Source organism: Ostrinia nubilalis, chromosome 17 (assembly GCF_963855985.1).
Source record: "Ostrinia nubilalis chromosome 17, ilOstNubi1.1, whole genome shotgun sequence".
Lineage (NCBI taxonomy): Eukaryota > Metazoa > Arthropoda > Insecta > Lepidoptera > Crambidae > Ostrinia > Ostrinia nubilalis.
This window is the reverse complement of record NC_087104.1, coordinates 3,681,601-3,707,881: the sequence shown is the minus strand read 5'-3', so window position 1 is coordinate 3,707,881 and position 26,281 is coordinate 3,681,601. Positions and strand designations below refer to the sequence as shown.

Here is a 26,281-nt window from a genome sequence, read left to right as displayed (position 1 = left end):
GCGGGTCCAATGACTGTTAACTTTCCCTCGGGACAAACATGATATTCTCTGGTTGGGTTTTTATTGATGGGAACTATAGGTGGAAATAGTCCCGAAACTGGTGGAGTCATAAATAAAATGTTTTGCACAGAAAAAAATTAAATAGAAAATCTCGAGGGCGCTTCATCATCATCATCATCAGCTCAGCCATAAGACGTCCACTGCTGAACATAGGCCTCCCCAAATACTTTCCATGTTACCCGGTTGGTAGCGGCCTGCGTCCAGCGCTTTCCTGCTACCTTTATGATGTCGTTTACAAGGGCGTTTATACGAGTATAATAACGTCCCTTACACAAAAACAGAATAGCTATACATATAAACTTAGCCATCGCTTCGCTTAAATCTAGAGATATACCTTTAAACTGCAAGCACGTATCACGTCTAGCAGATGTGATAAACAGATATTAGAGGCAGAAGGAAAACAGAAAAGAAAATGGCGGCTCTTTTTATAAATAAGAGACGGTCTATCAAATTGTGTGACAAGTATTACAATTTGAGGAAAAGGGTTTTCTTACAGAAATATTTTTGGAAAGGGTTTACGTATAATATTTTTTGATGAAAACGTTTCCGAGAAAATTTTACGCATTAATATGCAATAAAGAAGATAATTTCAGTCACAAAGATGTTACATACTTTCTATGTTTATTGTAGTACCTACAGAGTTGTGTGTGGATCCAATTCGTACTTTACAAGAAGTGGTACAAAGTGAAACATGTTGCTTAGCTACTGGGGATACTTATATCATAGAAAAAAATATAGTATGGATTTGTCCAATCATGGAAGAGAGACACCATGTACGAGTATGTAACGTCTTATCGTTAATGATGTTAATGATATAAGTTTTTGAACTTTGCCTTTAGCAGGTAAAATACAGACCAAATAAAACATTGTGAATCGGAATCCAATTGGAAGTCTACAGGTATTTAACTATTTACACCGCGGAATGCTTACAAATTACAGTTTTATGCAAAAACAATTTGCTTCTGAAATGAGATGGCCAGCTTGAACTGGCTAAGTGTATGTTTTACCCACGTGTATTCCATATTCCGTGTATATTTGTCGTATTTTACGATTTCTGGACTAATGTAGATTAATAATGACCAAGTGCATAAGTACCGCAACTTAGTCAATAAACAGAAAGCTTTTATATTATTAGGGGCGATATTTTATGACAAATTTTCCTGTAAACTACTAAAATGTTTACCAAAATTTTACATAATTTTCTCGATAGGGACGGATTTTCATTTGATTACTCGCATATTATTAGTGCATCACTAATTAGGTGTCGTGGTTTTTTAACAGCAAAAGTGTTGCAAATTAACAGCATCTGCAATTTTGCATTAACAGCGAGATTGCACTTGCAGCTTAGTTGGTGGTTAACTTAATTATCTACTTGGTAAGCATAGTGTAGAATCGACAGCTTATAGAAAAAGTATTATTTTCATTGTAGTTTTATTTTCAAGGTACCTTGATGTGCTATCGTCCGTACCTACTTATATTTCGGTGTTTATATCGAATCTTACTGATCCCGAATACTTTTGAATCACCATTTGAAACAATTTCTGTTTGAAAAATTATTTAAAAATCAATCATATTTTAGTTTAGAATGACGCATCTCTCTTGGAACACCCCATTTTGGTCATAATAAATATCATCCATATTAAATAACTTCAGCAGAATGGGAATCAAATGTTTTATGTATTAAATGTAAAGCATCTGAAAGCATTCATTGTCACATACCATAATTCATGAACACGTCGCGTCCCGACCCAAAACAAAGGATAGGTTAATAAGCTTCACCCGCTCGCTGCAAAATCCGCAAACCAGTCTTCAAGGGGAGGGGGAGATCTGTGACGTCACACCCCAACCGGCCGCCGAACAAGTACGAAGCTCGCCGACTCCTCACCGACACCGAGCAGGCTCAGTGACCCGCGCGCCGCGCCGCTTGGCGAACGTGCGCGATGGACTCCAACGTCGTATTCCCGCGCAAACTGCTCAAACGATTCATCCTTCTCTACAAAGATTTCCCCTGCCTCTGGGACAAAAACTGCTTCGCATACAAACAAAAGCAAAAAAGACACAATGCCATTTCAAAATTAACAGAACTAGTCCAGGAATACGACCCGACAGCAACGCGAGTGCATGTCCTAAGGAAGATCGAGAGCTTACGGGCGTGCGTCCGCCGCGAGCACAAGAGGGTGCTCGAAAACCGGCGCAATTTGACCAAGCCCGAAGAGGCGTACGTCCCTACGCTCTGGTATTACGATCTATTTTCGTTTGTCTTCGGCGATGAGAGTACGTCTGCTAAGGATGCGCAATTGGCTGACCAACCGGAGCAAACCGTGAGTTTTATAGTTAGCGCGTCATGCGCCGCGGTCGTGTGTATTACACGATTTATCATTTGTTTACCTCCAAATGTAAACTGTAACTTCGGGCAGTAAGGATGGGTTTAGCTCATGTGGAGTAAATGATAGTGCGGGCAGATATTCATGCAATATTGATATATGGCTCAGGCGGTTCATTGCGGATTTTTATTTATGTTCTGCCGCGATCTGTTTATATGAAATATTTTCTACTGGCATTTGGGAATGGCTGCTTGGCATATTATGAAAGCTGAAAGGAAGGGTTTCATCGTTTAACATCAACTTTATTGACGGACGTCAACTTTATTACGGATCACGATAGTTTTTCCGCAAATAGTAGAGCTCATATTATAATATTATGTAAATACTTGCGATGTTTGCTTCTATTTTCAATAAGATTGTATAATTTGTCATGAAGAACGAATAGATAAGTTAAAAGTATCAAGCAACCAAAACAATTAAAGTATTATTCACTAAATGTATGCAATTGTGTTCGCTAACTAAATTGCGCTCTTTCAAGTTGATTGTGTGATTAAAATCAACAGTCTCTCTCTGTCAGCCAAGTAATGAATGAGCTACATTGTAAATTGTAAGTCATCGAGCCACAACGATGGTAGCGGGAACAACTAGGTACATTTCGGAAAATGTAGTGTAGCGTCCCTTCTCGTTGGACCAACGAACACAAATATGTGGATTTTATGTGTGTGATTCCATTGACAGAAGTGATTGATTAAAGGGTAATAGACATGACTTACATGGACTGAAGGGGTAATAGACATGACTTACATGGATTGAAGGGGTAATGAAATGACTTACTTGGATTGAAGGGGTAATACACATGACTTACACGGATTGAAGGGGTAATAGACATGACTTACATGGATTGAAGGGGTAATAGAAATGACTTACATAGATTGAAGGGGTAATAGAAATGACTTACATAGATTGAAGGGGTAATAGACATGACTTACATGGATTGCAGGGGTAATAGACATGACTTACATGGACTGAAGGGGTAATAGACATGACTTACATGGATTGAAGGGGTAATGAAATGACTTAATTGGATTGAAGGGGTAATAGAAATGACTTACATGGATGCAGCTTCTGCGCCGCGATGTACTTCTCCAGCTTCCTCCGCAGCACGATCTCGGCCCCGTACCGGCCCACCGAGCCGTTGTCTACCAGCAAGAAGTACGCGTGTCTGTTGTTCAACACCGCCAGTTTGGACCTGCAACAAAAGACAAGAGCTGTAGCTACATATCGCCCCCCAAAAGATACTGCACTACCTAATGGATGGGACTATTCCCACCTCTAGTTCCCACCACTGCAACTCCTGTGTAGCCAGGATCTACAGCTTGACCGCAATAAAAACCCAACCAATGAAGGTCAAGTTTGTTCCGGAAGAAAGTTAAACTGTCATTGGACCCGCAATCTACCTAATGGATGCAGGACTCGGAGGCGAACTGTAATTAAAATAGTGGCGATCACAATAGATCGGTCCCGGTCGTGGTGATACTGGGACTTCATAGAACCAGAATAGCCGCTCAACGAAAAAAAGAGCTGTGGCAAAGGTCGTCGTCATAATGTACAGACGACAGCACATCAACTTAAACATTTTTGTTGCACAATCAAATTCAAAATTCAAATTCAAAACGTTTATTTGCTAAAAACACAGTAATACAGGGTGACAATATTAAAATAGGATCATGTGTTTAGTCTGATCACAGACGTGCAAAAATTATAGGATTCAATAATATAAATGTCAAATGATTAAAAAAAATGTCAATGTAAAATTAAATTAATAGTAGGTACCTATCAATGTCGCCAATTAAAATATTCCTTACAAAAATTATCAAATCAAATCAAAAATGTCATCTATATAAATAAAAATTAATTGTTGTTCGTTAGTCTGATTAAAATTCTATTGTTCGTCGAGATATTCCCTGACTGAATAATAGCACTTCACCCTATTATAAGTAAATAAGATCACCCCTATTACAAGTAAATAAGAGCCCACAGTGCCACAAGCTTGACGTGCCGTCATCTGTACAGTTAGAAATGACATGACTGGATTTTATCGGCAGTTACTTACGACCAATAGAAAACATTTTTAATTACTTAAAAAAATCGAATTGCCTAAGGTGGGAATTGCACCTAAAATCCTTTGTATGCTGGGCGAAAATATAAAACCAGGAACCACCTTATAGTTCCTATCGATTAGTATTGACATTCCTTAATTCCCTTTAGTTCATTAGGCCGTAGGCCCTCATAGGGTAAAATCGAAATTGTGTATAATATTTTGTTGATATCGTATCGTATACCTACCCAAACAAAAACTATACCAAAGTCCAAAACCAAAGACAGGACTGTAACGCAAAGCGGTAAAATTCTTCAATCCTCACAAATACTTTTGTAAAACTTGTTGCAACAATACTTCAAACATTCCCACGTTGCTCAGTTGCACAGCAGTTGAAAACTTCAATACCCAGTTGAAGCATCGCAAAACTAACGTCCATGAAACCGAAATATAAGTGAAGCGGCAAATCGAACGCACAGCGTTGAATAGAGCTCTGTGATAGGTTCGTGTGTCACCCTGTGCGTCCACGCGCACCGTGAGACCTCATAGTAATGTTTGTGAATACGGGCGATAAATCCTTTTTAAAATGCGTTTGAAATAAACCTTCATGCATTTACCGCTGAAATACGTACCAGCGGACTTTAAAAGGAATGCAGCCAAAAAAACAGCTGAAAAGGGAAAAAAGGTTGAAAGAGCAGCTGAAACTACAGCGGACCAATCAGCTAATCGAGTTTACACAACAGACTGTCCAGAACACAAGTTCTGTGGGAAACGTTTGAGAGAGACGGAATATACATATTCATTCTATGGGAGAAAAGGACAGGGCAGTTTAAATAGAACACGATAAAATTTAATTACATATGATACTAATGCTGGTCCAGCTATTGTTATGAGCAAAACCGACTAAACATTATGTAAATAATGCGCCAAAACTAATGTAATTATGCTACAAAATTGATGATGATTATACAAAATACTTCAACAATACTAAGCGGCTTCAGTTATCAGACTATCACAATAGAATTATTGCGCACACTGCCCGTGATAAAATCCTGTCGTGTACCTCAGTTATGTTGATTTTCTTTCTTCCTCAAAGAAATATAATAATTATTTAGAGAATTGTAATGATTCCAATAATGAGACATACAAACTTTCATTGCCTATTTCCGCCTCTAACGCCCGTATTTACAATCGAACGCACAGCGTTGAATAGAGCTCTATGATTGGTTCGCGTGTCACCCTGTGCGTCCTCGCGCACTATGGGACCTCATAGTAACGTTTGTGAATACGGGCGTTAAACATTTTAGGGATAAAAGAAAACCTAGATATGATAAAATAAACTCGTTAAAATTAATTTAGTGTGTATCAAAAACAATACGTGTCAGAAAAACTTCAAAAGAAAAAGTTTAATAACTATTTATTATCACTTTCAGTCGTATATTTCATCACAATTAAAAGTTTGTTTCAGACTCTAATAAATATCCATTGTTGGTAGTAAATTGGTCCCAAAAACTAGAAAACAAAAGACAAATAAAGGACGAGACGAAGGCCATTTATATAATTTGGCTATTCCCAGAGCGCCAGGGAATATACGACAGAATTTTATTATAGTTCTACCTGTGCTCTCCAATATTTCTGGCCAACAAAAGATATAGTATTCGTGGCATTTATCCTCTAAAGAGTATTTATCTATTGTTCACATAAGTCTCTATAACATACTTATCTAGGGGCATATAAAATATGTATAATGCCGAACAATGATGATATAAATTCTTACTTGAATATAAAAAGAAGTAATTTAAATGATATTTTATAAAAGAACTTGTCTACTCGATGTACAAATGTGAATATGAATTTTAGTGGGTGTAACATCAAGTATTAAACTTTTAAGACCCAACTTTTTAAGAAAAACTTTACTTTTATAGTCCTGAATCCAGCGACCAGAACTTTTATAGCTGGTAGCAGGCAAGCGCTGGACGCTGGATGCTACCAATCGATCAACGTGGATAGCATTGGGGGAGGCCTATGTTCAGCAGTGGACGTCCTATGGCTGAAGTGATGATGATGATGATGATGATGATAGTCCTGAAAACAACTTTGATTTGATTTTAAGTGGCACGATTGCATGTAACCAGCGCACACTCGCGCTTCTTGATAAAACAGCTTGTACTGTAGTCATTAGAAATGATATAATAGTCTTTGTTATAATATGTGCTCTACCAGCTGCAAATAAACTGTCCATTCCCACTGATAATACCATTATCATGTAATGACCCAACGATGTGAATACAGAAGTGGTCGACAATAATTCTACAATTTTAATAAGCATTTCAATTTTAAACTACATTTTGTGTAATAACTGCCAATTAGCCAGTAAAATTGCCTTTCAGAATCACAATAAATTCTGTCATTTTGCTGAATATTATAGTGAACTATACTTTTATAGCGTAGGATGAAGGGTTTACGTTAAGTCTGAGTTGCACCAAACTACTTTAACCGTAACTATAACAATAACCGGTGTGTTTTGTATAGAGTTTGACAGATTTTTGACGTTAGTTAAAGTAAGATGTTGCAACTCAGCCTAAGTATTATCTCTACATAACAGAGAAGCCCTGTGCCTTGAAGTGAGTAGTAATTTGATTTTAAAGTTTTTTTTAATTAGCTGCAAAATCTAACGCACTACAATGTAAATCACAACACAAGTCACCAAAAAGGACAACAGGCCCTATCAAATCAACAGTCGACGATTCGTAACCCAAAAAGAAAGAAGACAAAATATCCAAATTCATATTCAACTCGTGCCCATCCCAGCGGTGGCAAAAACACAATTTGTCACTACAAACCGCTGCTGAGCAGATTCGGCAATATACAGGATGACTTCGAAATGGTTGGCATCCTTTTAAACTAAGACTCTACTCATGATGATACATAGTACATTCCCTGAATATGAGACAAATCCAATGAGTTTTTTGTCTTAATTTTACTATTTATTTGTATTGTTGTGCTCTTATAAGAGTTTAAAACGAACATCACATCAGACTTTACATTTTTGTTGCAGAATAACATCTACTATATCGAAAAAAAAAAAAAGCCACAGTGTTAAGTTTGATGCGTTGTAATCTGTACAAGGTTTAGATTTTCGAAATTTTAACTCATTGGATTTGTTTCATATTCAGGGAATGTACTATGTACCATGAGTGAGTAGAGTCATAGTTTAAAAGGAAAAGTCACCCCGTATATCTACCCATTACGTGACAGTAATAACAAGTGGAGGACTCTGTTAGTAACTGAAATTATGATGTTATTAATCAAATAATGACTAAGCTGGCTGGATGAAGAAGTGGCAGATCGTGCTCTTCACGATGAACAGAACTTTCTCAATGAATAAACAAAAAAATACAAAAGTTTCTGAAACATTAAAATGTTTGCGAAGGATTGGTTGTATTTTTAATTTTCTGAAGTAGTGATTCGCGGCAATAAATCTGAATTACAAATAGTAGATTCGAATTACAATACAACTCTTAAATCTTGATCCGATTTTCTTAATCCAAGGTCAATATTGAAATCATCCAAGGAAATACAACTGTGTAAGAAATACAAGAACTTGAAACAGGCAGTTTGACAATCATTTGTAGCAAACGGTAGTCTGAAATCAATAGGGAGGTTTGACAATCATTTGTAGCAAACGGTATTCTGAAATCAATAGGGAGGTACTGACGACAGCACTTCATGCTAAACTTAACTGGTTGCAAAATAAGCGATTTTGCAACTAAATGTATTACTTTGTGTGACAAGGATAGCACATCAGACGACATAAATATGTCTGCCAACATGTCTGGCACAGTTAACGGTAAACTAAACTAACTTTGTCATTACAAAAGATATAAGTTATCTACAAAGTAACGTACGCGTTGAAGTTAAGCATGCCAGTTAGTTCGGCGCTTATAACTTTCCGTGTAAGCCGTGTAACGCGAAAGCGAAACAATGTTGGGGATAGGGTTGCCAGAAAATATCCTTGAAAAAAGAAACAGATTTTGACTCAAAACACGTAGGTATAAATTTTTTACACATGCTTGCAGCATAATTATCATAACCAACCGATAGGCATTATTGAGGTTATAATTCATCTGGACGTTTTTTTATGTTTAATTAAGTATAACAAGCAAATATTTAAGTAGTTCATAGTAGACTTTTTTAACTTCGGGACTATATGACACAGTGTAGTATGCCCAAGGGAGTTTATTTTTTTTAACCCCACTGACTGGTAAAATGGCAACCCTAGCCTGAGGATCAAAAACTTTAAACACTGATGTAGTTGGAAGAAAATAAACCTTAGTTTCTCCTTACTATTAATGTTACACATGAGTCAAGACTTTGATATGAAGTTATACATTAGGGGGCGTCCATAAATTACGTGAGACAATTTTGGCCATTTTTCAACCCCCCCGCCCCCCTTGGTGAGATTTGGTGAGATTTTGCCTGACCCCCTCCCCCACCTCTCTAATCTCACGTGATATTTAATAAAATGCCTATTTTGCAATGTCTATGCTTCCAGCCTATTAGATTTATATGATATTAATAAAATGTAAACTAATAGTTAAAAAATGTACTAAAAGTCAAGTTAAACATTGTTATAAAAACATTTTTTTTGTTATATAACCACTTGTCATTTGACATCTGTCAAATTTGACTATTGGTTACTTTAACTACGAATACATAATATTTTCATACGTATGTAATGTCATTTTTTAGGGTTCCGTAGTCCTGACAAGGAACCCTTATAGTTTCGATATGTCTGTCTGTCTGTCCGAGGTTTCGCTTGGGAACTATTGGCACTGGGGAGCTGTGATTTTGTGAAGGTATGTATATTAAAATCACACCGACAAAACGGTAAAATAAAATTTTGAAAAAAAAATTTTTTTCTAGGGTAGCTCCCCTGCATGTGTGGAGATGAATTTTTTCAAGGAAAACTAAAACGGTTAAGATACATTACTTAGTTTAAGAGTAATAGTCATTTGAACATGTATTATACAATTTCTTAACCCGTAAAATCTAAGTTTACTTTCAAAAGTAAACTTAGAAAACACCTACTCAGCATTCAAAAATGACTCGTTGCTAAGTATCATCAAGTCCTCTAGTTGTTCTTTAATATTCTTTTTGACATCTACAATTTTATCGTTTTTGACATTTGACATTTCCTTTAATTATACATATTAATGTTATTTTTTTTTTTTTATTTGTATTAATTTCTTCTACTACTTGACATTTAAATTTGACATTTATAAAACTCATATCCTGATACACCGAGCAACTCAGACCGCGGCCGCCGCGCCGTCTGAAAATCAGCGTCATGTGGTATGCACTTGACACATGCTGAGACGGGGACCTTTTTGCTGCTGCAGCGCCGCCTAAGTAACTGTCCTGATTAATTTTAATTTTAATTGTCATTCTTTTGACTGGTTCTGTAATGTTGACCGTTTGTTTTATGTATGTATGTATATTCATGTGGCAGCAAAATAAACGTTATTCTATTCTATTCTATTCTAAAAATTCCTTAGAAGAAAATATGAAAAGTGACTTTAGATGAAGTAATTGCTTGCTTCTGAAATATATTGTGGTAACGACAGACAGACAACTATGGAACCCTACACTGCGCGTGGCACGACACACACTTGGCCAATTTTTTACGCAATTGCGATGCCGATGACGTTTTTCTTTAATTTCGATTTTTCTTAGTTTCGACATGTATTCTGCATCTTTAGTGTTCACAAATGCAGATGGATGCATTTTTAGTTTAATTTGATTACACGGTTTAGAATAAATTGTCATTATCATCATAAAAAAAAACATTTTTTTTTACTTCAATAACCAAGTTTTCTGGCAATTTTACTCAATTTCTTGCGGGAAAAATTACGTGATATTTTCCGAGACCCCCCCTCTCCCCCACGTGAGATTTAGTGAGGTTTTCGTTGACCCCCTCCCCCCCCTAAAAGTCTCACGTAATTTATGGACGCCCCCTTATTTATTATGAACCTTGCGTTCCCGAAATAAAAAGCACGAAGATCATACATAATAGAGAACCCTCAGTCGAATTTTGTCTTATTCGTCGTTAGTCCTTCGGTTTGGTTATCCTTTCTGATTCTAAAAATATGTTTTTACGAATCTATTATTCAATTGAGGCAATCACATCTATTCGTAGTGTGGGCAGGCCCCCCATTAGGTGGACCGACGATTTTGTGAAGGTCAGAGGAAAAACTTGTATGCGAGCAGCGAAGGACCGGTCGTTATGGAAATCTAGGGGGAGGCCTTTGTCCAGCAGTGGACGTCATTTGGCTGAAACGAAAGAACGAACTTCTATTCTTGAACAAACGTGTTCGTTTTAGTCGAAGTCAAATGACAGTTATTCTAAAACTGACCATTGCTCGACTCGACTCGACCATTGCTCGTCGCAGTTCCTCACGGGACATGGCAACTTTAAACATAAACTTCACGAATTCAAACTAGTTCCGTCTCCTTTTTGCGAGTGTTCCACTGATGATGTCAGTCATGAGCAGTCTGCCCATCATATCTTGTGGGAGTGTGATCTTTGGAAACATGAACGTGATATAATGCTTAATTCAATACAACATACATCTGTTTCCGCAATTTATTACACCGATCTTGTCGCGACAAGGAAAAATTTCCGTGCTTTTAAGCGATTTTGTGAAAAATATTATTGGCAGGTAGTTGCTAATTGCTCATAAGATAGGCCCCCTTAATTTAATTTATTGTCCGTGGTGCATAATCTTTTTCTTAAAGGTTTTAAACCTTTGTTTGTCACCTGTCATCCGCTTTGCAATGGAGGGAAGTCGAACCTTAATTTCGAACTCCTCCTATGTTCTTCTGATTAATTTCGTTGCGGGTCCAATGACAGTTTAACTTTCCCCCGGGACAAACTTGACCTTCATTGGTTGGGTTTTTGTGGCGGTCAAGCTGTAGATCCTGGCTACACAGGAGTTGCAGTGGTGGGAACGAGAGGTGGGAATAGTCCCGTTATTCTAAAACTGACCAATATTTTCATTCACAGCAGGATTTAGTGGAAGAAGACGAAGAAGAAAGCACGGTTGATGACGTCACGTCCTACGAGCCGCCATCTTACGTCACCGACTACCACAACATGGTGGAGGTAGCCGAAAGCCCCTCTATCTCGAAGAGATATAATTTCGAAGATGAATCGAAGAATAAACGGCTGTGTACGGAGATCGAAGACGAATATGATGCTATAGGTAAGCTAAAAACTTTGGTATCAACAAAACTAAACTAAAGATAAAATCTGACTCAAAAGTTTTTGGCGCGCATTGTGTACTATCATACTTTTTAGTATATTTTGATCACCATTGTTTTTTTTTATGCATAGCAAGGCAGGTATTTGACCACAATCGCACCTGATGTTAAGTGGGATGCAGTCTAGGATGGTACATATCTGCCCTGTAAGTGCCTATTCACTAAATTTTATGAGATACAATGAAGTCCATATCAAACTAATGTAGAAGAAAATGGTAGTTATGAAGAACCTATACAGACTACATTGTATTTTTTAAACTTTCATGGTCAATTGGTCAGTAATTATTATTTACGGGATTGCTACCAAGTACCTACTTTAATTTTGAGTTTCCGATATTTCGGCTCTGTTGCAATTGCGCCATGGTCACGGAGTAAGTGAGGAAACTTGTGGGTGAAACTCAAAATTAAGGAACATGATAGCAATCCCGTAAATAAAATCATTACAGAATACATATTTGCTGAAATGCGTCGGCATTTCTAAAAGTGAATAAAAGCGGAATCACATACTAAAGCTTAGTTGATAACGCTGCACAAACGGGAACGAATGTTCGACTGTTGTCTCTCTAATGCAGTGGTTCTTAACCTTTAAGTCACGAACGAGGGACCATTTTACCAAATTTCTGTCTTGTCAGGGACCACGTTTTTTTTTCAAAATCCTATAAAAGGGGAGGTCGATTTCTCGAACACTGTGCGCCGTTTGCGTTGTGTTGACTCGACTCATCACGTCACGTCACTTGTTTATTACGATGTCTTCACGGACCACTTGGAATGCCTCCAGGGACCACCAGTGGTCCGCGGACCACCGGTTAAGAACCACTGCTCTAATGCATTTGCTAGCTCCTATAGATCCTTTTTAGTTGCGGTCCACGTACAAATACTTTTTCTAAATTGAACATGATTATTATGGAGCCAGCGAATGAAACCCTCTCCATTTTACCGTTCCCATGAGTAAGATACCCAGACACTATAAATCCTTGAGGATGCCCATTCGCGTAAATAAACTGGTATCTCGCGGGCTCAATATTAATGCGCACCTTTTGATTTCAATTGTCTGGGTTCAACAGACCCTTTTTCTGTTAGTGTGCGGTGCGACGATAAGAAAATCGGTAAAAACATAACCCTCAGCTGGCGCAGTGGGGTCAAAAGGTGTCCTATTGATAAAATATAATAATAGTAGTAAAGGGGTATAAAATCTTTTTTTTCGTATACCAGAAAAATGCGGAAATATTTCAAAAGACCAGTCGATCAATAAACTTTTGATAGTCTTGCTATTTAAAACTGTATTCTAGTATTCAAGTTAAATAAGTTTGAGTTGCTTAAGTTTTTTGTGCCACAAGATCCAATAATCGAAAATCACTATACCCGATCGAGCTAACTCGGAGCGTCGATGTGACGTCACGGCTGTTTGGTGCGCAGTTCACTCGACCGGGAGCTAAGTTTGACGATACCAGCGAACTTTTGACATATCTAGACTTTTTTTAGACTCAATGTTTTATGGTACTGTCAGCGTCAAATAGTTCGTGACACCCAAAGTAGCCAAAAAGTTCGTAACACGTCTTTGTTACAATTGAGAATGTTACTAGGTATGCAAAATCACTTGAAACCTATGTTACAGTTAAGCTTTTACATTTACAAATACATTAGTTTTTATTTCATTCAAAAATACCAAGTAGTTATGATTTTATAGGCATTCAAAGTTCGCTTAAATATTGAGTCCCGCCGACGGTCACGTGACCCCGTGTGACGTACATTCACAGCGTCCGCTCACTAGAAAACGGATTTAAACATACTTAAATATTTTTTTTTTGTAAATACAAACTTATTATACATATTAACACCCAGACCCATCACAGAAATTAAAATTGAACCAAACCCAAACTTGATGCGATTGTGTCGTTTTATTGCGAATTACCTTCCAGCTCCATCATTAGACCCCGATTACTATATAGAATTAAAATACTCATCAATACAAAACGAACGAGCCCAAACTCGATGCATTTAAGTCGTTTTATTATAGAGTTCCTATGGCCACCTTCCAGCTCCATCATCAGATCAGCTCCATGTCATCATAATATTGCATGGTCATCCAAATCACATGTGTTTGCGAAATTTCAGCTTAATCGGTTGCCTGGAAGTGGGTCTTAATTCAGTTTGCAAGATTCCACCCATACAAATATGAGCCAGTCGTTGTAATATGACGTCACGCGCATAAAATGGCGGGCCGGCCGCCGCCCGCACTTTTAAAATTCAATATCTTGGAAACTAATTGACGTATCGAAATAATTCTTTCACGCGTATTTTTTATTTTTAACAGAGAATACAGAAAGCTAAAAAACAAAATTAGTGAACATTCTTCATTAGAACGGTTGTGTTGTCAACTTTTTGGTCACTTTGGGTCTCACGAACTATTTGACGCTGACTATAACCAGCCCCCCTAGACAAAACGCACTTTTTGATCGAATCGAAAATCGAATCCGTCAAAACTCCATACAAAAAAGGGGCTTTTCGACCACTTTTCGACTGGTTTGCGATTATAATTTGCACTTTGTCTAGACCCACAGGCCTGTTCATCTCCGCGAGTTTACATCGAAAACAAAACACGCACGATGGCCAACCTACAGGATACTATTCGACAAGGCCTCAGATACGAGCGAACATTGACTCACGCACGCGTATTCTTGTGTATGATGGAAGAAAATAAAGAAAATGGTGTACTAAACACTTACTGTGCAGTATTTAACTGCCTAAATAATAATAAAAACACTGAGAGGTAAATAAGTAGTTAATATTATTCATGATAATTCATGCTAAATCATGTATTTCCTCCGCCATTTTTCGCAGTTTGGCACCTCACGTCATGGACCTATAAAAAAAGGCGGACGGAACTCGCGCTACAACGAAACTGTGACGCAAAATTTTGGCGTTTGTCTAGTGTGAGTGAATTTAGGGATGCCATGTTAGCCAAAACATTTTACCCATTTATCTTAAGAAAAACATAGATGGGCAGATATGTTACTTGGAAATGTAGACGGAATTATATCGTGCCATTTGAAAAGGATGAAAGATGAATGCGTTGAGGTAGACGCGAAATTTTCAAATTTTCTTACTTTGTTTGCAAGTCAGTGTCAGGTTAATTGATCAAAATATGATTCACGCAGTTACAAATTATCAATCTTGTGTACCTACGTAATCATAATCTTATGTATCATCAATATTATTATCTCTGATACATTTTAACATACAACCTGACACTGACTTGCAAAAATATAAGAAAATTTGAATTTCGCAGTTCCACCAGGCCTGTTCATCTCCGCGAGTTTACATCGAAAATAAAACACGCACGATGGCCCACCTACAGGATACTATTCGACAAGGCCTCACATACGAGCGAACATTGACTCACGCACGCGTATTCTTGTGTAACTATATTGAAAGAAAATAAAGAAAATGGTGTACTAAATACTGTGCAGTATTTAACTGCCTAAATAATAATAAAAACACAGAATGTACTTTTTTAAGTTGCCTCAAGACACTGAGAGGTAAATAAGTAGTTAATATTATTCATGATAATTCATGCTAAATCATGTACACTCAGCGGCACGGAATTTGGCCCAAGCCTAAACACCCAAATATAAGACCAAATAGGTGTTGTATACCTAAGTTTCGTGTGACATGTTAACAGAACATTTGTTTTGGTTAATTTAAGAGGTTAGATTAATAAAAAAATGCGTCTGTTTAACTTTTTTGACTCTAGAAACGCATTTCGTTGTTGGAGCGTAAAGAGTACGGGTAAGTTTAAATTCGATATTAAAAATGTTGTAAGGGTTTCGCGGTTTGTTTTTTGTTTTTAAATTAATTTTAGGTTATTCTCGTTTCCATAATTTGAGAATAATGCCCATTACTCCAGCTCAAGTTGCTCAAATAGTTTTGCTTAGAAGTCAAGGGCGTATGCAGCGGGAGATGGCTGAAACTTTCAATTTATGGCGTACAAACTTAAGATACACGTTAAAAAGGCATGACCAGATTGCTTTTTACGCAAGAAGACCAAGAAGTGGGGAATAAAAGTGAATGTCAGCACGCGATGACCTGATTATCGTGCTTGCAATATCAAAAAATCGGGTTCTCACTACGTTTGAGATACGCCAGCGTTTACAAACAGCAAGCCCAGTGAATGTCAGTGGGCACACAATAAGAAGAATGATGGAGGATTATAACCAGCATACTCGAAGACCAGCTCGAGGATCAGAACTTCTCCGATACCTTCGCGAAGTGCGACTTACGTTTTCTAGAGAACATGCAAATTGGACTATAGACTAATGGAGTAAACTCTTTATGAAAACTGTCTGTTTACGTAGTAACTCTTCTCCGCACCTTCTCTATACACTTTCAAGGCCGTCTGGAGCTCTTAAGGTGACTCTGCAATCATCGATCCATAGAACTTTACTCCATTAGCCTTGCGTCCAATTTGCATGTTCTCTAGAAAACGTAAGTCGCACTTCGCGAAGGTATCGGAGAAGTTCTGATCCTCGAGCTGGTCTTCGTGTATGCAAGTTATGATCCTCCATCCTTTTTCTTATTGTGTGCTCACTGACATTCACTGGGATTGCTGTTTGTAAACGCTGGCGTATCTCAAATGTAGTGAGAACCCGATTTCTTGATATTGCAAGCATGATAATCGGGTCATCGCGCGCTGACATATACCTTAATTCCCCACTTCTTGGTCTTTTTGTGTAAAAGGCGGTCTGGTCGTGCCTTTTTAACGTGTATCTTAAGTTTGTACGCCATAAATTGAAAGTTTCAGCCATCTCCCGCTGCATACGCCCTTGACTTCTAAGCAACACTATTTGAGCAACTTGAGCTGGAGTAATGGGCATTATTCTCAAATTTTCGAAACGAGAATAACCCTAAGATTAATTTAAAAACAAAAAACAAAACGACAAACCCTTACAACATTTAATATCGAATTTAAACTTACCCGTACTCTTTACGCTCCAACAACGAAATGCGTTTCTAGAGTCAAAAAAGTTAAACAGACGCATTTTTTTATTAATCTAACCTCTTAAATTAACAAAAACAAATGTTCTGTTAACATGTCACACGAAACTGAGGTATACAACACCTATTTGGCCTAATATCTGGTTGTTTAGGCTTGGGCCAAATTCCGTGCCGCTGAGTGTATTTCCTCCGCCATTTTCCGCAGTTTGGCACCTCACGTCACATCATTTTACCGAAGTCAGCCCTTCACGCCCTTGGGAAGGGTCAAATCTGCCTACGAAAATATATCCCATTAAAACACAGTTATTATAATAAATTATTTTATTTCTATAAACACCTAAAAAGTCTTAAAATTATAGATTTCCCACTTTTCGGGTAATTTTCCCACGTAAATAACTGAGAACACTGGCCTTTGACGTATTATTTTGTCGGGTGATTGACGTTTGATTTTAATATTTTAATGTTTATAAAATCGGGGAAATAAGTGATTAGATTATTAGTTTACCTGTGAAATGTGATTCCTTGATTTTTGTTCGTTCGATCAGAACGGTTTTTACACAATTTCACCACGCAAGACATGTCGTAGTTGTGTTTTTTTTTCGACGCGTAAATGTGTCAACTGTGTGAAGTTTGCACTCGAAGTGGTGTATCAGGGTATGCATGTGTGCGTGCCGGCCTGTACGTACAGGCGAGCTGGTATATCCTAATGTCACAGTATTTTGTTGATGAGAATCCGTCCGACTTTTTTTATAGGTCCATGCCTCACGTCACATCATTTTACCGAAGTCAGCCCTATATCTTCGGCGCAGTGCCGATGACTGACGTTTGTCAACAAAATGGTGCTTGACTCTTGAGACAGGCTAAATTACACCATATTGTTAATAACATTGAGCATAATTTTTTTTAAATACCTTCGCGAAGTAAAACTTCTGTACGTAGTACTTATTATTATTCTGTGCTATAACTGAATCATATTTCTACAGGAATCAACGTGGCCGCCAAACTGCGGACCCTGCCCCAAAACCAGAGGATCCTGGCTGAGAAGCTGATCAACGACGTGCTGTACCAAGCACAGCTAGATGCCCTCAACTCCTCGACTGTGATAACCAATGCTGACCCATTTAAGCAAGATATTATGTAATTTATAAAAGTTAAGAATATGAGTAATTTGCAGCGCATTAATTAATGATATTCTTGGCAACCTCTATAGCTAACCTTTAAGATCGATCTCGAACTTCAATCAGTCATCATCATCATCATCATCTCAGCCATAGGACGTCCACTGCTGAACATAGGCCTTCCCCAATGCTTTCCATGTTACCCGGTTGGTAGCGGCTTGCGTCCAGCGCTTTCCTGCTACCAGTACCTCAATCAGTAGTCCCATTTAATTTTGTGATTAAAGTTTTTAATTAAAGAGCTTATTTAATTATTTTTAAAGCAACTCTTTAAATGATCCTATACCTACGTTTCTGTAAACATTTTTTTTACTAAATAGGTGCGTAAGAAAATATAATATAGGTACAGAACTTTGCCACTAGTAATTATGAAAAAGAATTAGGTTTCCGCGCAATTATTACATCTCAAGTTACTTTATTTAATAAAGTAGTAAAATAAGTCAATATAAGGTACATACATAATTACATCATGATTAAAATAAATATAAAACAAAAGGACAGTGTTTTTTCAACGAAAGCTACTAGCAAGTAGCTGCTATATCCTTTAACCATAGTAATAATAATGTGCATGCTTAAGCTCTACATTCTACACCTACAGTATTCCAGGTGCACACAATTTTAGTCTTTAATTTTAGATCAAAAATAAGTTCCTAAATGCTTTCAGTAAGCAGCGTATACCCTCAAGCGTATAATTGCTTGAACACTCCTAGGCACTCAACCGGGACTCCGGGGAGTTCGCGAGAGCGTGCACTCTGAAGGAAAGGTTAAGGAAGCGAGTATTTGGAGTTAAATGACGAAGGTGCTTCAAAAATTATCAAGATTCTTTTAACTCTTCATTAAGAATTCTTAATACCTGTAAGGAATCACAAGAAAGAAACATGACAAATATTAAATGTGTATTTAGATAGTTGCCACCACTACAGATTAAAGTATTTACGTGATATCAAAACTTTAAACATGGTTCTTCCGTACTTTAACTTCATTGGCTCTTTTAGCTTGCATTTGATTTATTTATCAATTTGACAACTAAACTGGTTTCCAGTTAATTGAAAACTAATAATCTCAGATGCTGAAATGAAGTGGTTTTTAGAAAAGTTATGCTTTGAAATGTAATGTTGGTAGTGCTAACTAAACCCAATTTATTTCTCTCTTTATTAAGGACACGGAGTACGGACTTACCCATTTGTAACAGTATATCAAAGGTCACACACAAGCATTAACCAGCTTTTTATAGACATACTTGATCGGGTCAAATCTATTTCTGTTCTGCCTTCTTTTTATATCATGTGGGTATTTGGAACGCGATCCTTTTTGTATAATGATAGTGTAAATATAAACTGCCCACTCACAACTAGGAGCCTGTATACTATTTCTGTATTCTCTGGCTGTAGCAACCCTGATTGATAAGGCCTTTGAAACCTTTACGAGTACGGGATTCCCCTGAGATGTCTGACCCAGGGACAGAATTACAGTCGGGTTAAAATGGCACGTCTTACCTATATCTTATTGTCGTACACATTATTACGTAGGTACGAGTAATTGAACAGAATCTTAGAAGCGGCTATGTTTTTATTTGTAGTTTTCCATAGAAACTCATTCTTTTAGTTACCATTTTGGTAAAGTAAAGGTAACGTGTCGGTCAGGGTAAACAATTCTCCTAAATGTCTTTTGATGAAATTGAATTGAAAATATAATTATGTAAGGGATGTATCCTCTCTATTTCTGCCAAGTTCTATTTGATACATAAGCCTTGTATCGGTCTTTAAAGCCACATACTATTTACGCTCTGGGTCCGAGTTGAGCCAGATCTTGGGACAGATGCCCGAGTATTTTTGCCATTGTTAACTGAATATCACTTGAAAAGTCAATCATAAAAATATCTGATGGGCAAGACAAATGTTGCTTGTTAATTTTCAACCCAAATTCAATCTTAAAATGATGGGCAACAAGATAGATAACATAATTCCTATTCCTTACCTGGGCGAAGCGATAGCATGGTACGGGACGTCTCTCCCCTTCCCGATGAGCTCATTGGCGCCCTCCACAATGCCCCACGGGGCGATGCCGATGCTGACCACCCGCCCTGCTCGCTGCGACCGCTCTAGCTGAAGAGCGTCGCCTACTTGGCGGGTTACACCTGTTGGAATATAACAAAATTATGGCAGGACCGTTCATTATGGAAAACCTTGGGGGAGGCCTTTGTCCAGCAGTGGACGTCATTTGGCTGAAACGACGATTGACTATTTTCTATGAAGCGAGATGAGCGGCATAGAAAAGTTATTAGACTTTTTAAAGAGAATGGTCAGGGGTTCAAGGCCCACCTCTAGCAATGGAATTCTTTCAGGCACTTAATCAGTTAGAAAGCTTTCTCTTAATTTGAGAAAAAAATTTAGTCAGTAGTAATAAAAATATTCCAGCAGCAGCAATTCTCAATTCGATGTTAAAAGGATTACGAGAAAAACACTCGATTGGTTGGATACGAGTAAAAACAAATTATACGAGAAAAAGGCTAATCCTATGGTGACCTAGTTCATGTACAAATGTATTCAAACCGCAGCGATTACAAACGGGACCTAACACGTTGTATTTTTATATCAACCTTTGAGTTCTCGTGAAAAGGGCATGCCCTGAACATGTGGCCAGGGTACATCTTCCTGAGAGATGAGACCCTTTTAGTTGGGGCCCAAAAATTTCACAGATCTGTTCACGTAGGTCTGTTGCAAAAAAGTAAATAAAAAATACTTAGGTAAATTATGAATAAGAAACATTGTGTTCATCAGTACATATACCGTAGACAAATATCTTCAATTGGCTAGAATAATTTATTAACATTTTCCTGGACAGTGAACTGCTATAGCCGTCATAACAATTAAACTTCTATTGTGTCTGGGTTACTGTCCGGGAAAGTTTTAAAAGTTCTGTTTTAAGGTAAGGACTGTTCCACATTTTTCTCCCGAAGCAGTGATAAGCTTAAAAAGTTAGAATATGTTGGGGCTTGGGATTCTTAGAATAAATAAATAAATCTTTGGACAATTTCACACAGCGCCAGCTAGCCCCAAAGTAAGCAACTTAATGCTTGTGTTATGGGTGCTAGCTTAACGGATATACTACTTATATACTTTTTTTTTTTAAATACATAAATATTATACATAGTCACACCCAGTCCCGTCACAGAAATTAAAATTCATCATTTCAATTTCTGCCCGGCCGGGAATCGAACCCGGGACCTCTCGGCATAGTAGTCCGTTCTGAACTCAGATCATAGAAAGAGAATAGATATGAAGTCGCGCGTAACTACAACGAGAACCAGTGTCCCCACATTTCCCCCACCACAGCTCCCACACACACATTCAACTGTGTAAAAACAAAGCGACTGAGAGTCTACGACAACATGTGCAACCGGCTTAAAAGTGCTGTGATTGGCCAGAAGGCGTGCCTTATGGCCAATCAATGGCCGCGTGACGTGACGCACACTTTGAAAAAAGCAATTAGAGAGAAGAAAGATAAAATGGAGTCGATAAGATATCGATACTTTAAATCCTGGGGGCAAGGCTCGAAATTGGTTTAAAAAATGCTTGTATGAAAACCTTTTTATTATTATACGTTATTATTATGTTCTTTAACGATTTTTGCATAAAGGAGTCAGTTCCATTTTGTATGGACGAAAAACTCAGAATCAATTATTGGGACTAAATGAAGTTACCTTATATTAATTTACCCCAACCAAAGCTCAATGTCGTTATCGATGGAGTATAGAAGTTATAGACTGACAAAGTTTGTATGAAAAGTCATGGGCTTAACCCATGACTTTTAGGTACTTGCGATTTTTACCAGTATTTACAATATTGGTAATATAATTATTATTTACTTTAATAATAATAACAGGATCACTGTAATTATTATTAACTACTATCGCGCATTAACTTTTTAATTATGGCGAAATTCGTACCGCCTATGTTTATCAAAAATTATGCCTATATTAGGCTTTCAACTAGCTCTTATAGTAATTACATAGTTGACAGTTACTAATCCCTTCTACTATTGTTATTGTTTTTGTAAAAACTTAAAAATCGCAAGCAACTCATGATTTTTTTCATTCAAAATTAGAAAATAGAAAATAATAATTTACTTCTATTTATCGATAATAGGAAACCGTATTAGAACACGAGCCCTGCACTATGTTACGACCGGCACATGCGGCCGTACTGTGTATTTTCACGCGTCAGTGGATATCGGAAGAAATAAAATACATTGCGCAGTAGTTACGCATGACATAAAGTGGTTGCTAACTAAATCGTCAATGTACAACGTGTTTGAATTTTTATCACCACTAATTTCGATATCGCAGTAAATGTCACGGCACTGAATTCGTTCGTAAAAATGTTTAGTTTTTTTTATTTATAAGCAAAATACCAATGGATTTGCTATACTTACATGTGGTAAATGACTTCATTGTTCCTGTAGTTCTTCGTTTCACTTATGTTATTGCACGTTACGACGCATTATCCAACAATATCGGAGAACATTTCCTCAGTACGACTGAATCGCGACTAACCTGGCGTCGCGGGCGATGTTCGTTTCTGGGCATATCGCGGAGACACGCGCCACGCCCCCGTTTCACATCTATTCCCTTCTATGATCTGAGGTTCTGAACCACTACACCAAACGGCCGACAAATCGAATCGTCTACCTATTAGGGACATTGAAATCTCGCCCATTCACTCACTCTAAAAGAATCCATGTCCATAAAGTCATCATGCCAAGAAACTGTCTCCAATAATTACCAGTGTTAGTGCCTCCAGTGAATATCCAAGCGCCAGTGGTCTTCGCGGCCTTCAGCAGGCCCTTCCTCAGGACCTTCTTCAGCTTGGGCTGGAGGTCGAAGTTGGCCTTTCCTCCTTGGATGGTGATGAGCAGCTTCGGCCGGTCCAGCGCCCATTCTCTGGTCAGCAGCTGGACGATCAGCTCGGGCCGAGTGTCGTGGGAGAGACGGACGTACTGGAAGATTGTAATGAGGATAAGTATGAAGTAACCTTAGTGTTTGATGGAGACTCCAGAGAGAATTCAGGATAAGTTTTGGTTTTGAGTAACATACGAGTAAGTATGTGTTTACCAAGCCAATTAGTGATGAAGAAAATTAATTACCATATTTTAAATTAACCATGCATTTAGAAGCTCATCTTCTTCTTCTTCGTTAGTCTGGCTAAAACTTGAGAACGGCAGGACCGATTTGGCTAATGTTTGTCTTGAAATATTTGTGAAAGTTCAGGGAAGGTTTAAACGGTGAAAAAACACAGTTCTTATAAAAAAAATATAGCGGTACAAAGTTCGCCGGGAAAGTTAGTTGCCTAATAAAGGAAAAGTTATAAGATTATTCTTCATTAAGTTATAACATTATTTCCATCACGGTGGAGCTGGTTGGAGTTGGATGACAAGGGCCAGTTCCCCTCGTAATAAAATTCTCATAATTGCAAGTTCAGACCCACTTACCATCCGACCGTTATCTATTGAGCTGAACTGAAATGCATTCATGTTTAAATCGCGTTACAATGCAACATCACGATGACATGAGGCTGATCTGAAGGACTGGTTAAAAATGTCGCACTAATTTGTGTTTCACTGTAATAATGGATTGTGAAAGAAAGAAATAAATGCTTTTTATTATTTATTATTATTATTATCCTCTCTTTGTTCCCCTGATCTTTAGTAGCTCATACCTATGTACCAACCACTAAGGTTTTCAACATTTAAAACTCATATCATACCTGTGCCTTAGTTGGATGCGGCCCGCCCTGGAACTCGACGGTGCCATACGCGTCCGTAGGCGCTGCCTGCGTGTGCCTCGTAGGCACCCAGGCCTCGCCTGCCGTGGCCACAGCAATGCTCGACCCGTGGGCCGTCTTGCTGAGCCCGCACCAGCATCTGTGGAAGAAGAACTAGTTTAGTAGGAATAAAGACTAAAGTTTAGTAGGAATGTGATCCTAGCGAATGTGTACTGTCTGTTTTGATTGTGCTATGTGGCTATCATGGACGACGCACAGTAGTTTGATTTTAAAAATAGGTGGACTTACGATCGAAAATCATAATTTCACCGAAACAAAAATTGTTTTGGATAGCATTTTGAATGCTGATCAACATTTGTTATTATGCATTTTTCGTAAAAACGAGCCTTTCATGCTTAAAAAAAATATGACAAAAAAATTTGTATGGAGAAAAATCGTTTTTATTTTTTTTCTGGCCACTGTTGCAAACTGTAGCGGTCAAACCTTATGTAGTCGTAAGTACCTATGGTGCCTAATATTACTACATAAAAATTTTATGCGGGCACGCGCGGCGAAGCGAGTAATGGACATGCAAAATTTTAAATATTTTTATTTATGGATTATTGATTTTAATGCACTTAAAGTAATTATTAATAGGAAAATAGACTTAGTCTAACTAGGTACAGCCCCCTATTACCTCACTTCACACTAAAACCTTTCAAACTAGAACCTAAGTTTTTAGGTACTAGGTAGCCTAAGTCGATTATTGACATTATAATATTCACTACTGGTCTACTGGTTATGGTGTAAGGTGGATTAGGTAGATATGTACCCTTTTACCAAGGTATATACCTACTTCTTGGCTTGTATAATACCGACAGACATGATTAAAAAAAGTCTTCAAGCAAGAACCCTTGACTTCAATGGTTATGAAATATATTTTTACTTTCTAAAGTAGCCCTGAATAGATTATTATATCATTTTGACTGTCATAATCGATTACAGTAGGTAGTGGGTTCAGTAAGGGTTGAACGATTATAGTAAACAATACATTTTTATCACTCTTTATCAAAGTTAGTCGAATAATTCTAGCATAAATGGGAATACCCGCAACCCTGTTCCACACATTATTCATCATCCATCATCATTTCCACAATGGCCGGTTGGTGGCGACCTGCATCCAGCGCCTTCCTGCTGTATGAGGTCGTCAGTCACCATGTGGGTGGACGTCTTACGCTGCGCTTTCCGGTACGTGGCCTCCACTCCAGAACCTTGCTGACCCATCGGCCGTTAGTTCTGCGTACTATGTGCCCTGCCCATTGCCACTTTAGCTTGCTAATCCGTTGGGCTATGTCAGCGACTTTAGTTCGTTTACGGATCTCCTCCTCATTTCTGATTCGATCTCGTAAAGAAACACCGAGCATAGCCCTCTCCATAGCACGCTGTGCAATTTTGAGCTTATTTATAAGGCCTATATTGAGAGGCCACGTTTCCGAGCCGTATAGCCACACATTATTGCAGATCCATTATGTTCACCTCTACCTATAGTTTTATTTGCCAGCTAACGTACACAAACTGCTGATACATGGTGCAGATAATGTGATAACATTTTGGTGTACTGGCTAACTGCCTATTGGATTCTTTCGGAAAAAGTATGTGAGTGACTTAGATTATTTTGAACACTCTGTTCAAGATAAGTGAATAGATTAAAATATATTTTTTGATTGTTTTTCGAGCGAAGATAATAATTGAAGACATGAATGGAAGAAGGTGATAAATGACGGATTTCAGATTTTTCTCTGTTCGATGCTTGGATAAAGGTGTTATATTTCAAACCTTAATATGTTTGAGGCTACTAGATGAAGGTGTTATGTACGTTATCTTTTTTAATAGACGAAGGAAAAGGAACTTACAACTCTTTAAAGGAGCCAAAAAAAAGAATCAAAATGAAACTATCCCGCTACCTACTGTAATCGATTATGACAGTCAAAATGATTTAAGGATCTATTCAGGACTACTCTAGAAAGTAAAAAAATCTTTCATGACCATTGAAGTCAAGGGTTTTTGCTTGAAGACTTTTTTTAATAATGTCTGTCGGTATTATACGTGCCAAGAAGTAGGTATATACCTTGGTAAAAGGGTACATATCTACCTAATCTACCTTACACCATAACCAGTAGACCAGTAGTGAATATTATAATGTCAATAATCGACTTAGGCTACCTAGTACCTAAAAACTTAGGTTCTAGTTTGAAAGGTTTTAGTGTGAAATGAGGTAATAGGGGGCTGTACCTAGTTAGACTAAGTCTATTTTCCTATTAATAATTACTTTAAGTGCATTAAAATCAATAATCCATAAATAAAAATATTTAAAATTTTGCATGTCCATTACTCGCTTCGCCGCGCGTGCCCGCATAAAATTTTTATGTAGTAATATTAGGCACCATAGGTACTTACGACTACATAAGGTTTGACCGCTACAGTTTGTAACAGTGGCCAGAAAAAAAATAAAAACAATTTTTCTCCATACAAATTTTTTTGTCA

The 26,281-nt window shown here is 37.7% G+C and overlaps 1 protein-coding gene across 1 annotated transcript in view; it reads right to left on the bottom strand.

Annotated features, from left to right (window-relative positions):
* Positions 1-26,281, bottom strand: part of LOC135079848 (transient receptor potential cation channel trpm) — a 307,547-nt gene that overhangs the window by 87,460 nt on the left and 193,806 nt on the right. Inside the window, exons 4-7 of the mRNA XM_063974461.1 lie at positions 23,741-23,897; positions 22,760-22,973; positions 19,953-20,112; positions 3,497-3,633 (exon numbers count right to left, since the gene is read on the bottom strand). Of these exons, the coding sequence (XP_063830531.1) occupies positions 3,497-3,633; positions 19,953-20,112; positions 22,760-22,973; positions 23,741-23,897 (668 nt within the window). The remainder of the gene's footprint in view (positions 1-3,496; positions 3,634-19,952; positions 20,113-22,759; positions 22,974-23,740; positions 23,898-26,281) is intronic.